The sequence below is a fragment of the Musca domestica genome, unplaced genomic scaffold (genome assembly GCF_030504385.1).
Source record: "Musca domestica strain aabys unplaced genomic scaffold, Musca_domestica.polishedcontigs.V.1.1 47, whole genome shotgun sequence".
Taxonomy (NCBI): domain Eukaryota; kingdom Metazoa; phylum Arthropoda; class Insecta; order Diptera; family Muscidae; genus Musca; species Musca domestica.
In genome coordinates, this window is record NW_026712338.1 from 3791059 (window position 1) to 3803858 (window position 12800).

At 33.5% G+C, this 12800-nt stretch overlaps 1 protein-coding gene across 1 annotated transcript; it reads right to left on the reverse strand.

The window, feature by feature from the left end:
* Positions 1 to 697: 697 nt before the first annotated feature.
* LOC101895616 (WSCD family member CG9164) lies at positions 698 to 11665 on the reverse strand. The gene is made up of 7 exons (XM_005187768.4): positions 10839 to 11665; positions 4934 to 5086; positions 4738 to 4864; positions 4569 to 4679; positions 4254 to 4505; positions 1157 to 1326; positions 698 to 1085 (listed from the first exon to the last, which is right to left on the reverse strand). Exons 2-7 carry the CDS (start codon positions 5066 to 5068, stop codon positions 924 to 926), a joined length of 957 nt encoding a protein of 318 aa, XP_005187825.2. The 5' UTR covers positions 5069 to 5086; positions 10839 to 11665; the 3' UTR covers positions 698 to 923.
* Between the last annotated feature and the right edge of the window lie 1135 nt (positions 11666 to 12800).

Consider the following 12800-nt stretch of genomic DNA (forward strand, 5'->3'; position numbering starts at 1 on the left):
CACAAGAAGTTTCTTGTGAGTACTTTATCCATTGAAGGATAATTATCTATATAGATATTAGGTATTTTAAAGATTTTAACAGAATTTTTAATGGATTTTATTTTTTTAAGAATTTTCTAATTCGTTCCAAATGGTGGAGGGCATTTTTACTTGTTTTATTTTTCAAGATCCTTCCAAATGGTAGAGGGTATTAATAGTTTGCCTTTTTTGCTTGTTTCCATTTAAAATCGTCCTAATCTCACATAAATTGCAATTGTTTACTAGTAGTCAATTATAATTTGGAATAAAAAATACAAAAACAGTTTTTTAGCATTTACCTTGTATTGCTGCGAATAAAAGCCACAAGTTGCTCGGTTCCAGAATCTGCAAGATACTACTAGTTTTTTTCGTTATCGTAGTAAACAATTTTACATTCTTACAGTGGTGGAACAGAGGAAATGTTATTGTTGTATTGTGTATATATGTATGTTAATACATAAGCATACATTCATTTTGGTTTTTTATTTGAATAGTACATATTCAACATACTCATACATGCGAATACTTTTAATTGGTATATGTATGTAATGTAATAATATCGGGCGTGTTGCATTGTGTGTTGTAACACAAAAAAATAGAACAAAGGAAACAAAACAAAAAACAACAATAACCTATTAATTTATATATAGAATTAATCTAAGTTTTTATTGTAACTGCATTTCCTTATTGTATATTCGAAGTTTTATTCATTCGTTAGTAAAGTTATGTCCTTTTCACGATTGGACATTGTGCTCATTCCGTACTTGTAAATTTGAATGTTTGTATGTGTGTGTGTATGCATGTTGATTAGATGTGAGTAGATATTTTACATAGATGGAATAAATTTTACGGGTATATTCAAATACATGTTGTGAGCATTCATGCTACGGGGTTGCATTAAATTCCTAGTTAGTTGTTGTCGTCGTCCGGCCCAACACATTGAAGACATATTGTTTACGCTCCTCTAGGTTGGCCCTCATGGCAGGTGTGTACGGATCAAATGATAGTATTCGTTTCTTTCGTCGGAATATCCCCTCCTTTCGCATCAGCGCACACTTGAGTAGATGCTAGAATCATTTGGGGAAGGGAAGTAAATAAGTGTGTGCAGCTTTATAGCAATGTATTGAATTTTAGTTACCTCGTCTATGGGAAATTCGAGGAAGTCTAAAATGCTTCTTAATACTGATTCAACGTTATTGACTAAATCGTCGTAAAAAACTATTTTAACATTGCCTGTAAAATTCTTTGCCCAGTTGAGATTCATCAGCTCCCATCCACGTAACTTGTTCGTTACAAATTGTTGCCAGTCTGTAAAGATGCACTTTGGATTAACAAAAATAATCAAAATAAAGTATATGTATACAATGACAAAGTATTAAGTATATAATGATATGATGAGGATGAGTTAGTAAGAGACATTCGTATTTGTTCATTCGAATTAGCTTTAGAAAGCTTCTTCCAAAGAATTTTTAGCATAGCTCATTGTTCTGAAGTAGCTTTCTGAACGATTTTAGACATAGTCCTCAGTAATGCTTCCAAGCCGATATTGCAGTCTGTGCCTTAAGTTGGGATCGAAAACGGAATCGGAGTCGGAAAGCGGATATTGCATTAATTTTATTCATCAAAGCTACATTATCTTCCACCTACGACTTTCGTAGCTAAAATCAAACTCGACTCCGAAGCCTTGTCCCAAAATAATATTTTTCAATATAGTTAAAGTCAAGACAAATTTAATAAGGACAATCCAGAAATTGGTTTAAAAGGAAATTTTGGTTACGTCGGCGCTAGCCCATATTGAACAATCTGAATATAGTCAGAAAATTTTTCATTAAAAAGATCGGTTAAAGATCGGTCCGTTCATATTTGCTCGTTTATGTTAAGTCAATATTTTTATACCCACAACCAAGAGGACATTTACATTATTACAAAATAGATTGCCTTGTATCTTTGGTTTCTGTTTCATTGTTGTTTAGGCCAACTAAGCTATTATTATAACATGTTTGTATAATGTTCCAAATTGACATTCAAAATTAACCAAATTCCGTATTTAATATATGACGACACGGCACATTATATACCTGTTTTGTCGACATTACGACCATGAAAAGAATCTGGTACAATATTTTTTTCGTTAATTTATCACAAATAAATATCTACAACTTCACATGTTCTTCGGTTTTAAGAAAATGTCCAACTCTTGTGGAACAAGAAGTTACAGTTTACCCTACGCTTAATACAGCAAATATGTTTTTCAAATACAAACCAAGCTACATTTCTTATTTCTAAGATTTATATTGACCTACTTTGTCCTAAAATTACCGAAAACCATGTTGTTTTTGAGATCACACAGCCTGTTTTTGTATCATTATTTTTAAACCCTCCACCATACATAGTATGGAGGGTATATTCAGTTCGTCATTCCGTTAGTAACTCATCGAAATAATCATTTTAGACATAACAAAACATATACAAATTCTTGATCAGCATAAAATTCTAAGACGATTTAGCCCTGTCCGTCCATCCGTCTGTTGTAATCACGCTAGAGTCAAAATGAATAAAGATAGAAAGCTAAAATTTTGCACAGATAAGTCTTTTGTGTGCAGGAAGGTCAAGTTCGAACATGGGCTATATCGGTCCATGATATCCTATACCCCCCCCCCCCCCCCCCCATTTAACCGTACGCCCCAAAATTCGGTATTTTTATGATTTTAGTCACATTTTCCAATGGAATTGTCGGAATATCCACACAAGGAGTTTTTTCTGAGAACTTTACCCTTTGGAAGAGAATTATTTATATAGGTCCACGATATCAAATAGCCCCCTTACAACGGTACCCCTCGCTATTCGGTATTTTGATAATTATAGCCAAATTTTTCAACGAAGTTGTCTGAAAATTGAAATTTTAGTCACATTTTCCAATGGAATTGTCGGAAAATCCACTCAAGGAGTTCTTTTTGAGTACTTTACCCTCTGGAAGAGAATTTTTTATATAGGTTCACGATATCGTATAGGCCCCCATACAACGGTACCCCCGATATACAATATTTTGACTTTAGGGACATTTTTCACCAGAGTTGTTTTTAATTTCTTTAGCCTATGACATAAAATTGCGTACACAGGCCCAAGCCTTTGAATAGCTTCCATATAACGGTACATCCCAATATTCGGTATTTTGATGATTTTAGCGAAATTATTCACAGGAGTTGTTTCAAATTTCGTATTTAAAGTTCGTAATGGGAACTACAGTCTATGACAGAAAATTGTCTATAAAGGTCCAGGCATTGGGGTATGCCCCATATATCAGTACCTCCCTATATTCCGTATATTTCCCCTTGTATTTTTGGTTTTTGTAACGAAAAAATACAAACGAAAATGTCAGAAAAAAAAAACGACAGGAGGAGATCCATCGTTTTGAGCAGAAACTGACTGTTTCTTACAGAATCTCACCAAAAGTGTATGTGTATATGAACTATTTTTATATATCAACTTTTTGTTAGCGGACTTTGCAGGACTATATTTTTTAAATGTTTTCTCTATATTTTTGATTTTATTTAACAAATTTGTAATAAAATTTGAATTTATTGGAGTTGCCACAATCAGCACAACTCTAAATGCTAATTGCTATTTCCGACATTTTTTGCTTTTTTTCTTCAAAAAAATTAAAAACAAAAGTAAAAATTATGGTGTATATATGTCATATATTCAGTTTTCGTGGTCTTCAATTTTTTATTCAAAATCAATGCAACAAGTTGTTTGGTTTTTTTGATTCTTTTGATAGTAATTCTGACATTACAAACCAAACAGGTAGACCTCTATACTTGCATTTTTTTCAATGTCTACTAGCATACCTTGTCTTCATTGGATTGGATATTCCTAATAACAGAACTGAATCAGAAGTCATACTTTTCTGGCCGAAAAGGCCAGGACCAAATATTATTTTGGCTTTATTATAGCCAAATTCCATTGAAGCAACCACTATATGAAGCTATATCGATATGCCAAATTACAGCTCATCCGGTTTAAAGTTGCTACTGAAACATTTAAAATACAACTGGGCTCCGTATTGTTGACGGGTCGATATCGTTGTCAACACCATTCATCCTCAGAATATTTTATATGCAATCGTCATTAAGAATGAATTATACTCAATCAGGACAAAATGAATTAAAATAGGTAATTCGGGATTTTTCTAAATATTTGTAGGCTAAATTTAGGGGGTTTCAAATAAAACATACATTTGCCTTTTGTTCTTTTGTAGCGGTCTGGAGAAGCGAATCCAACATGCCCTCCACTTTGTCGATTGAATTCAGCAATTATAGCCTTTTCAGGATCTCTAACTAATAGTATAGCCTTTGAAAAGGGAGCCCATGCTTTGGGCCCCCATTCGTGAGTTTTTACTAATAACACAGAACTGTTGCATACATTTTCGCCAGGAAACCCGGTCTTTAGTAGTCCATAGTCTTTGTAAATACTTCCAGTCAGGATACCTAAAAGAGTTTCAACATAACCCACTATATATTAATTAAAAGTGCCGATGGTATAATAAATACCTGTAGACTGTTGCAGTAAATATCTAAGCCATGTATTGCCGCTTCCGGGAAAAGACGCCAACGCAGTCAATCCAGTCTTACTATTATCATCATTGTCGCTAATGTTTGGATCTGTTTAAAAAAGTGGATTTTTGACCAACTGGTGTGCCAATATCTGAAGCAAACTTACTATTAAATTCGGAAGCTGCATCTGCAGGTTCTGCTGGAAGCTCTGGTTGCATATATCTTAGTTCTTTACACCATCTAATTGTCATCTTTTGACTAATGCCATGCTTTTGATTTCGGTAATTAGGAAACTAAATTCGGAAATGAAGAACACATTAAAACACACAGCAAATTCTTCGCCTCTGTTCATTCCCACTTACCTCTGCAAAACGTTCAGTACGTATTCGTCTAGGATGTGAGCCAGGAACATTATTCATGGATAGAAAGAGGACTCCTCCAATGTATATAACAATTGTTACCGTTACGCCGCAAAGTCGCCAACCTTGTAATGCCATACCGCCTCTTTTTCATTACTGTCCAAAAATAAAAAGGACATTTTATTAAATATTTGTACTGGAATGCGCATTTTTAGGATGCACCTAATGTTTTGTACCGACAGCCTTTATGTGTCTAATACGGATTTTGGTTAACTTAAATATATAATCGGATAAAACATATATATATGAGAGCCATATCTAAATCTGAATTTAATACACTTATAGGCAATTCGATCATATGTATAAACCTGAAATCGGGCGAATATATACGGGAGCTATATCTAACTCTGGACGGATTATCATTAATTGAAATTGCGTTCGTTCTTGGGCCAATGATCTGTGCAAAATTCCATTACAATCGACATGCATAAATCGATGCAGAATGTGATGTATGAAGATCATCAAAAGTAACTACGGATCTACCTCGTTTCCTGTACAAGTTTACATTTTCTTCATTTTATTGAGATTTTTCTTCAAATTTTATTATACCCGCAGCCACACGACGAAATAACTTTTAACACCATGGAACATAAAAATTTTCAAAAAAAGAAAAAAACTCCGAAAAATACCGCTTGATTAAAACCCTAATATGGGGGCTATACGAAGGCGTGCTACTGCATGTGTAATTTTTTTATAGGCTGTAGCGACAATTCCGATGTCGCTAATATCATAAAAATACCCAATATTGGATGATACCGATATATGTGGGCTATAAGAAGACGTAGACCTACATAGACAATTTTCTCTTGCAAGTTGTAGTACCTATGTTCTTTAAATACGAAATTTGAATCATTTCCGATCAATAATGTCGCTAATATCACAAAAATACAGAAGACAGAATACAGGGCATACACATGTATTTTTTCATAGGCTGTAGTTCCCATTAAGATCTTCCATTACGAAATTTGAAACAATTCATTTTGATGCAGGTTGTAGAATCCATTATGAAGTACAAATACCAAATGTTCAAAGAAATTTGTTAGAAAATGTGCCTTAAATCTTGAAAATGCCGAATATCCGATGGAACCGTTATATGTGCCCTATAGAAAACGTGGACGTAGATATTCAAGTTCTGCCACTGGAGCTTGAACCCATAACGATCTACAAATACCAATTTTTAGACAAATCCGTAGAAAAATATAGGAAAAACCGTCAAAATACCGAATATCGGGAGGTGCCGTTATACAGGGGCTATAGGAAAACGTGGACCGATATATATCATTTTCAATGCCAACCATCCTAGACACAAAGCAAATAACGGTGCCAAAAGCTCTACGTTAACTAATGTGAGCTGAATCGTGATTTCAACAGACGGACATCGTTAAATCGACTTAGAATTTTATGCTGATCATGAATATATACTTTTTATAGGGTCTATGACGAATATTTAGAGGTGTTACAATTGGGACGAAAAATTTAATATACTCTCCTTTCAAAGGTGGAGGGTATAAAAATACAGGTAAATAATGTCGCTAAAATCATTAAAATGCCGAATATCGAGAGGTACCATTATATGGGGGCTATACGAAAATGTGGACTGACATGACCCATGTACGAACTTAACCTGCGTACTGACAAAATACACACGTGTGCAAAATTTTGGAGGGTATAAAAACAGACATTGGCTGTGATTTGAGTTTACGACTTAAAGCGGCTTTTGCTTGTCAACTGTAATTCTGAAACCGCGAATTTCTTCTTCTCAAAATACTTACAGATAAATAGGGTTTGAGTATGTTTATTTTTGTAACAAATAATATTTTTTTGTGATGATGTGTTCAGATCTGTTGGTGGCATTCTGCTCTAAATTTAAAATGTATGTATATGAGTAAGCTACATGTGTAACGAATACAATTTATAAATGTTTATACCACACACCACATTGTTCGATGATCATCTTAGAGCCACTGGATCTATTTATGCAAGATATTCAAATATTTGGGGGCGTGCAGATTTAGAATATTTGGTTTTGATTTTGAAAATGAACCCCTTTCAATTTCATTTTTAAATTTGCCAGTACACAAAGAAGAAATAACCTTCTGTTTGGCGTAAATAACATTTTGATTTTTATACCCTTCACCGCATAGTGGTAAGGGTATTTTGTCTTTGTGCATTTGTTTGCTAGAAGAGGGAAGCGAGAAAATTTCCTCAGTTACTTTTGAGGATCTTCATAGAATAACTTTCTGAGCTGATGTATGTATGTATGTATGTCAGTCGGTCAATGTATTTTTGTGAACAAAATGTAGATCTCATTTATTATCCGATTGAGATGAAATTTTCCAAACAACATTTGTGTGTCCTAAGGACGAACCCTATTGAAAATGGTGAGAATCGGTTCAAATTTAAATATCGTTCCCATTTATATCTTCAATCGATTTCGGGGTAATTCTGCAATTCCGACTGAATTCATCCTAGAAACAAGTACTTCAACTGTGGTAAAAATCGGTTCAGATATGGCTTCATGGGATATATGTTTTATCCGATTCGGTGTTAAAGTCCCTCACATGCGTACTATGCACTCCACAACTATAATTTGTAGTACCCGACATCAGATACAGCTCAGAAATAAGTGTTTAACATTTTGTGAATATAGCTTCCATATATATCTTTATCAATTTTCAGGGTTTTTGTGCACCAAATGGCTAATATGGACTGAAGTGGACTGAATTTTAGCCAAATTTGGTATATATATATATATATACATATATATATATATATATATATATATATATATATATATATATATATATATATATATATATATATATATATATATATATATATAAATCAATTGTTGTTTGTTGGTAATGGAATCAGTTGAAAACGGCTGGACCGATTTGCATAATTTTTTGTACAAACGTTCGTCATACCCCGAGTCGGTTTGAAAATTATTACACGAGATACTGTTGACTTTCCTCCAAACTAAGGAATTTATTTGGGCGCTAGGGAACTGACCACGCATACTTCTAATCTATCTATATATATATGTAAGGAAGTTGTGTTAGTTACTACGCTCATAACTCAAGAACCGCTGATCTGATTTTAACGATTTACACAAATTCGGAATTGTCTCTTGGCAGAAAAGGATAAAATCTGATTTTTTTCCATTTTGACTTACTATTTCGGAATGTACATTTGTAGTTTTTTTAAATTCTAATATGATGTGTAGTCTTTTTGGGTAGTAGAAAGCGACGAAAATTATGAGTGGCGGAACTGAATAGATGTTGTCAAAATAATTTAATGTGGTCAAACCAAAATTGCTAAAAAATCAAAAAAGAGCATATTGCACTAAAATAGGGAAAAACTGAGAACATTTTTTCAATGGAATCAAATTTCAAAATAATAGTATGGACCAAACTTCGTAAGGAACTTTAAATATTCGCTGTAAAAAAACAGCGAACAAGTTGAAGATTTTTTTCTTATAACTCAAGAACGTTTTGACGGATTTTCACAATCCATACAACTTCGGACTGGAATCTTGGAATGCTGGACTGGACTGGAATGCGTAAAATATGCCAATAAAAATATAAAAGAAAAGATCCTTTTGGTGTGAAATTTTTTTCAATTTAAAAACTATATATAGAAGTTTACTTTTTTTGTTTTGAATTCTGAATGAATAATATCAAAAATGAAATAGTACGCAATACGATGTTAAATGGCGATCTTTCATGTCTGAAATTGGCATTTAGCTTTCAACTCCAGGATCTTCAGCTGAAAGATGCGAACACATTTAAACGAACAAAAATAACCGACAAAACGTTATGGGGCTCATTTCAACACGTGGACCTACCTACTTCTTTCACATGACAATAATCCGTCCAATGAAAACTCAATATGCAAAATTCATTGGGACTGCAATCGGTGAAAAACCGAATATAAAGGGAAAAGGATTTCTATTCTTTCAGAAATTCTCCCTAAACTTTCACGATACCTTAAATCACTCCCTTATCCGGGAGTTTTGCCATAACTCCCGGATAAGGATACAACCCGATTTCAAGTATATCTTACATTTTAACCATATTTTCATACTAATTTCGGCAAATGTTGGTAATTTGGGAAGAAACCATCCATGCAAAAACTGATCACGTTTTGTATAACCATCACATGAAAACATTTTGATATAAAAGTATGATGTTACAAATGGAATGAAAAGTTAATATACCCTCCTTTCCAAGGTGGATGATATAATAGCATTAAAGACTAAAATTACGGGCCGGCAACGCGGACCGGGCCAGCTAGTATATATATGTATATGTATATATATATATATATATATATATATATATATATATATACTAGCTGGCCCGGTCCGCGTTGCCGGCCCGTAATTTTAGTCTTTAATATATATATTAATTAATATATATTATAATATATATATATATATACATATATATATATATATATATATATATATATATATATATATATATATATATATATATATATATATATATATATATACATATATTTATATTTTGATACCGGGCATTGAATATACTTTTTTCATATTCCACCGAATTTTTCCATTTGGTGAGACTCGGTCCGGTTTATCTGGTTTATTTATTATAATCCTTATCGAAATTATAATATAATCCTTATCGAAATCATATCATGCACTATAGAGCGATATTATTTCGTTCATAACTAAATACGCGTAGTGGTGTAGGGTATATTATAGTTGGCCCCATCCGTCTTTTGAACGTTCCTTACTGGTTTTTATTGAAAAGGTGTTATTTCATAGATAATCGTTTGAAGTTGAAGGGCACTAGTCGGATTATAAGAATTGGTGCAATGCGTCTTCTAGAACACATCAAAACTGCGAAATATTTTATTCTCTGCAACAGAAAAGAGGAATTGCTAATTTCTCTGTTTCGGATCCTACGATAGACCGTTTTCCCTAAATTTTCATTAATCCGCCGTAAGCTTGTATAGATAATTAGCTGCCGCAGGAGTAACTTAAAAGTTGTTACTTGGAGTTGCAATAGATATGACTACCATTCCGTTAAAAATGTGGCTTAAATCATCAAAATATCGAATGCCGAATATGGGGGCAATACGAAGACGTAGACCTGCAAGCACGAATTTTGAATCAATTCCTACTACAACCTACTTGATTTTTTTTCGAAAGCTTTCCCTAGGCGGGCAGACAGATGGATGGACGGACTTGTTACAAACTAAATGGCGTAGAGCACAGAGGACATAGCATACGATTTTCTGATTTTAGATGTTTACATTTTTGTTTGTAAATCGTTGTTTATGATTTTTTTGTTTTCGCAAATACAACTCTTCGATTTCTCGAGCTAATTCCTTATAAAATATTACGTTTCCGGTTTTGCTTTGACGCTGGACGTTAATGGTGTTGTTGTAGATTTACAAAATTAACCTAATGAATATTCCGTTCATTAATTATTCTGAGGAAAACTTTCTTTAATAATTAACGTGCCTGGTACGAAGTGAACAATCCATTGTTTGAAATTTTGGGGGAATAAGGTTACCAATGTGGATGTCGCGATACTAGATTACAAAATAACAAATGCATATTCGAGGACAATAAAAAAGAAGAGCTTTTTATGAATTTCCCTTACAATCGAATTGTTTCGTGTAAATGATTTTTGTTACGAAAGTCTCAGCAAAAATTGCTAAGATCTGGAAACGGTTATGCATTGGTCGTCTATTGGATCACTTGAACATCTGGAATTGTTCTTCTCGACGAATTGGCCAGATGTTTGGCTATGATAATGTTAATGTGTGTGTGTGTGCATCTACATATTTATTCACTTCTGCTACTCACTTTTACACTTTTTATTGGATAATGTGGCTTGTTTGGATGCACGTTGTTTTCATTTTTCGGGTGGTTTTTGTGTTTTCGTTTTCTTTTTCTTTCTGAATGGCGTTTCTTGGGTACACGGAACACACGGAGCAACCTCACTCGCACTCAGATAATGACTGAATTTCCACTATACAGTTTCACTGGGGTCGTTATACTGTGGGAAGGGTGTTTGGTTATTTGGTGGTTTAGTTTCACTTGGAAGTATGAATGAATGAATGGCTAGCTGGTTAGGTAGATGATGACCAGGCTGGCTGGTTGACTGCTTAACAATTGTTTATCATTTTGAGTGCCTAGGAAACCTAAAAATTGGGTTTGGCAGTTGTTCGTTGACACTTTAAATGATATTTCAATACTGCAAAGACTTGACGTATTAATTTATCTATATGTTCTTCTAATTTTCAGAGGTTTGTTATATTCACTTGGTTACGAGGATGGCGGATGATGATGACGAAGAACTCTGGGAAAACAAATAAAATAAATAATATTTTGGTAATTTGGCATTCGGTGCTAACGCGCATGTCGTGCCAAAAACCTAAATTGAGAGCTGATTTTGTTGTAACAATTCGTCGACGATTGGTGTATCAGCTGAGTATTCAGCAAAAGCAATTAAACTTGGGAAGCTTTAAGCTTTAGAAGCACTGCAAACGTCTAACTGTGTCAGAAATAAACAAATTCAAAGTGAATATTTTTTTAAAAATTACAGAACAGTGTTGGCATTTGTTTAATGCCGTAGATATTTTGTTGTTGCAAAATAGCCAGGCTTAATTTAGCAGGGGGTAAAGTAGGAAATACCGTCCTCTCGTTAAGAGCCACCAGTCCTCATCAACTCCCCTGGTTTTTGTCCGGACATATTCTCCCCAAGAGTTATTTAAAAAACAAGTCCTAAAGCAAAAACTTGTTATACTCAAGTGGCAATCACAAGCTCAGTAGAAGAAGAAAATTAAAATTTCTCTGGCATTTTTGTAATCATTTTCTTTAATAATAAATACTTTGTTTTGTTCTTTTGGATTAAACCTGATTATTTTGCAACAACAACAAACATTATATCTGTCGTAAGTTGTAGTACTCATGAAAATCTTTAAATACGAAAATTGAATCGATTCCGATGAATAATGCCGCTAAATAATAGAATGGCAAAGTTAACATCTATATCTATAAAAGAGGAAAATGTTTGTATGTTTGTTTGTAATTTATGGACTCGAAAACCGCTGAATAGATTTTCCTCAAAATTTCCACATATACTGCAACATCGCCTGAAAGTAACATAGGCTAAATACACTTTTGAATTTCCACTTGGAACTGGAGATATAGCATCAGAATCGGAGGTACCTCCCAAAAATTTAGATTTTATATGCACATATCTATTGATCGGTTAAAGATACAGTCTCCAAATTTGGAATGCGTAACGGAATTTGTAACAAAAATAAGTTTGCCAAATTATATTGTAATCGGTTCAGATTTGGATATAGCTCCCATATATATTTTCGACCGATTTCGTTCATTTGATGCCTCAAACACAATATGAATGTTCGATTCCAATGAAATTTGGAATGTGTGACGGGATTTAATCCGAAAATAAATTTGTCAAATTATATTGAAATCGGTTCAGATTTGGATATAGCTTCCATATATATTTTCGGCCGATTTCAAGCATTTGGTGGACCAAACACGATATGTATTTCCAATTTTAATGAAATTTAAAATAAGTAACGGAATTGGGAGCCAAAATGAATTTGTCAAATTAAATTGAAATCGGTTCAGATTTGGATAAAGCACCCATATATATTTTCGACCGATTTCATGTATTTGATGCACCAAACAGCTATGTATCTCTAATTTCAATGACATTTTGAATGTGTAGCGGAAATTAAAACAAATATACATTTGTCAAATTATATTAATAGCTCTCATATATATTTTCGA

Bases quoted from the DNA above. Each gene is read 5' to 3' on its own strand.
- LOC101895616 (XM_005187768.4), bottom strand. From the start codon at position 5,068: ATGGCATTACAAGGTTGGCGACTTTGCGGCGTAACGGTAACAATTGTT. The intron at 4,680-4,737 runs GTAAGTTTGCTT...TTTTTTAAACAG, and splicing joins TGCAGCTTCCGAATTTAATA to ATCCAAACATTAGCGACAAT. The intron at 4,506-4,568 runs GTATTTATTATA...AAACTCTTTTAG, and splicing joins TTTACTGCAACAGTCTACAG to GTATCCTGACTGGAAGTATT.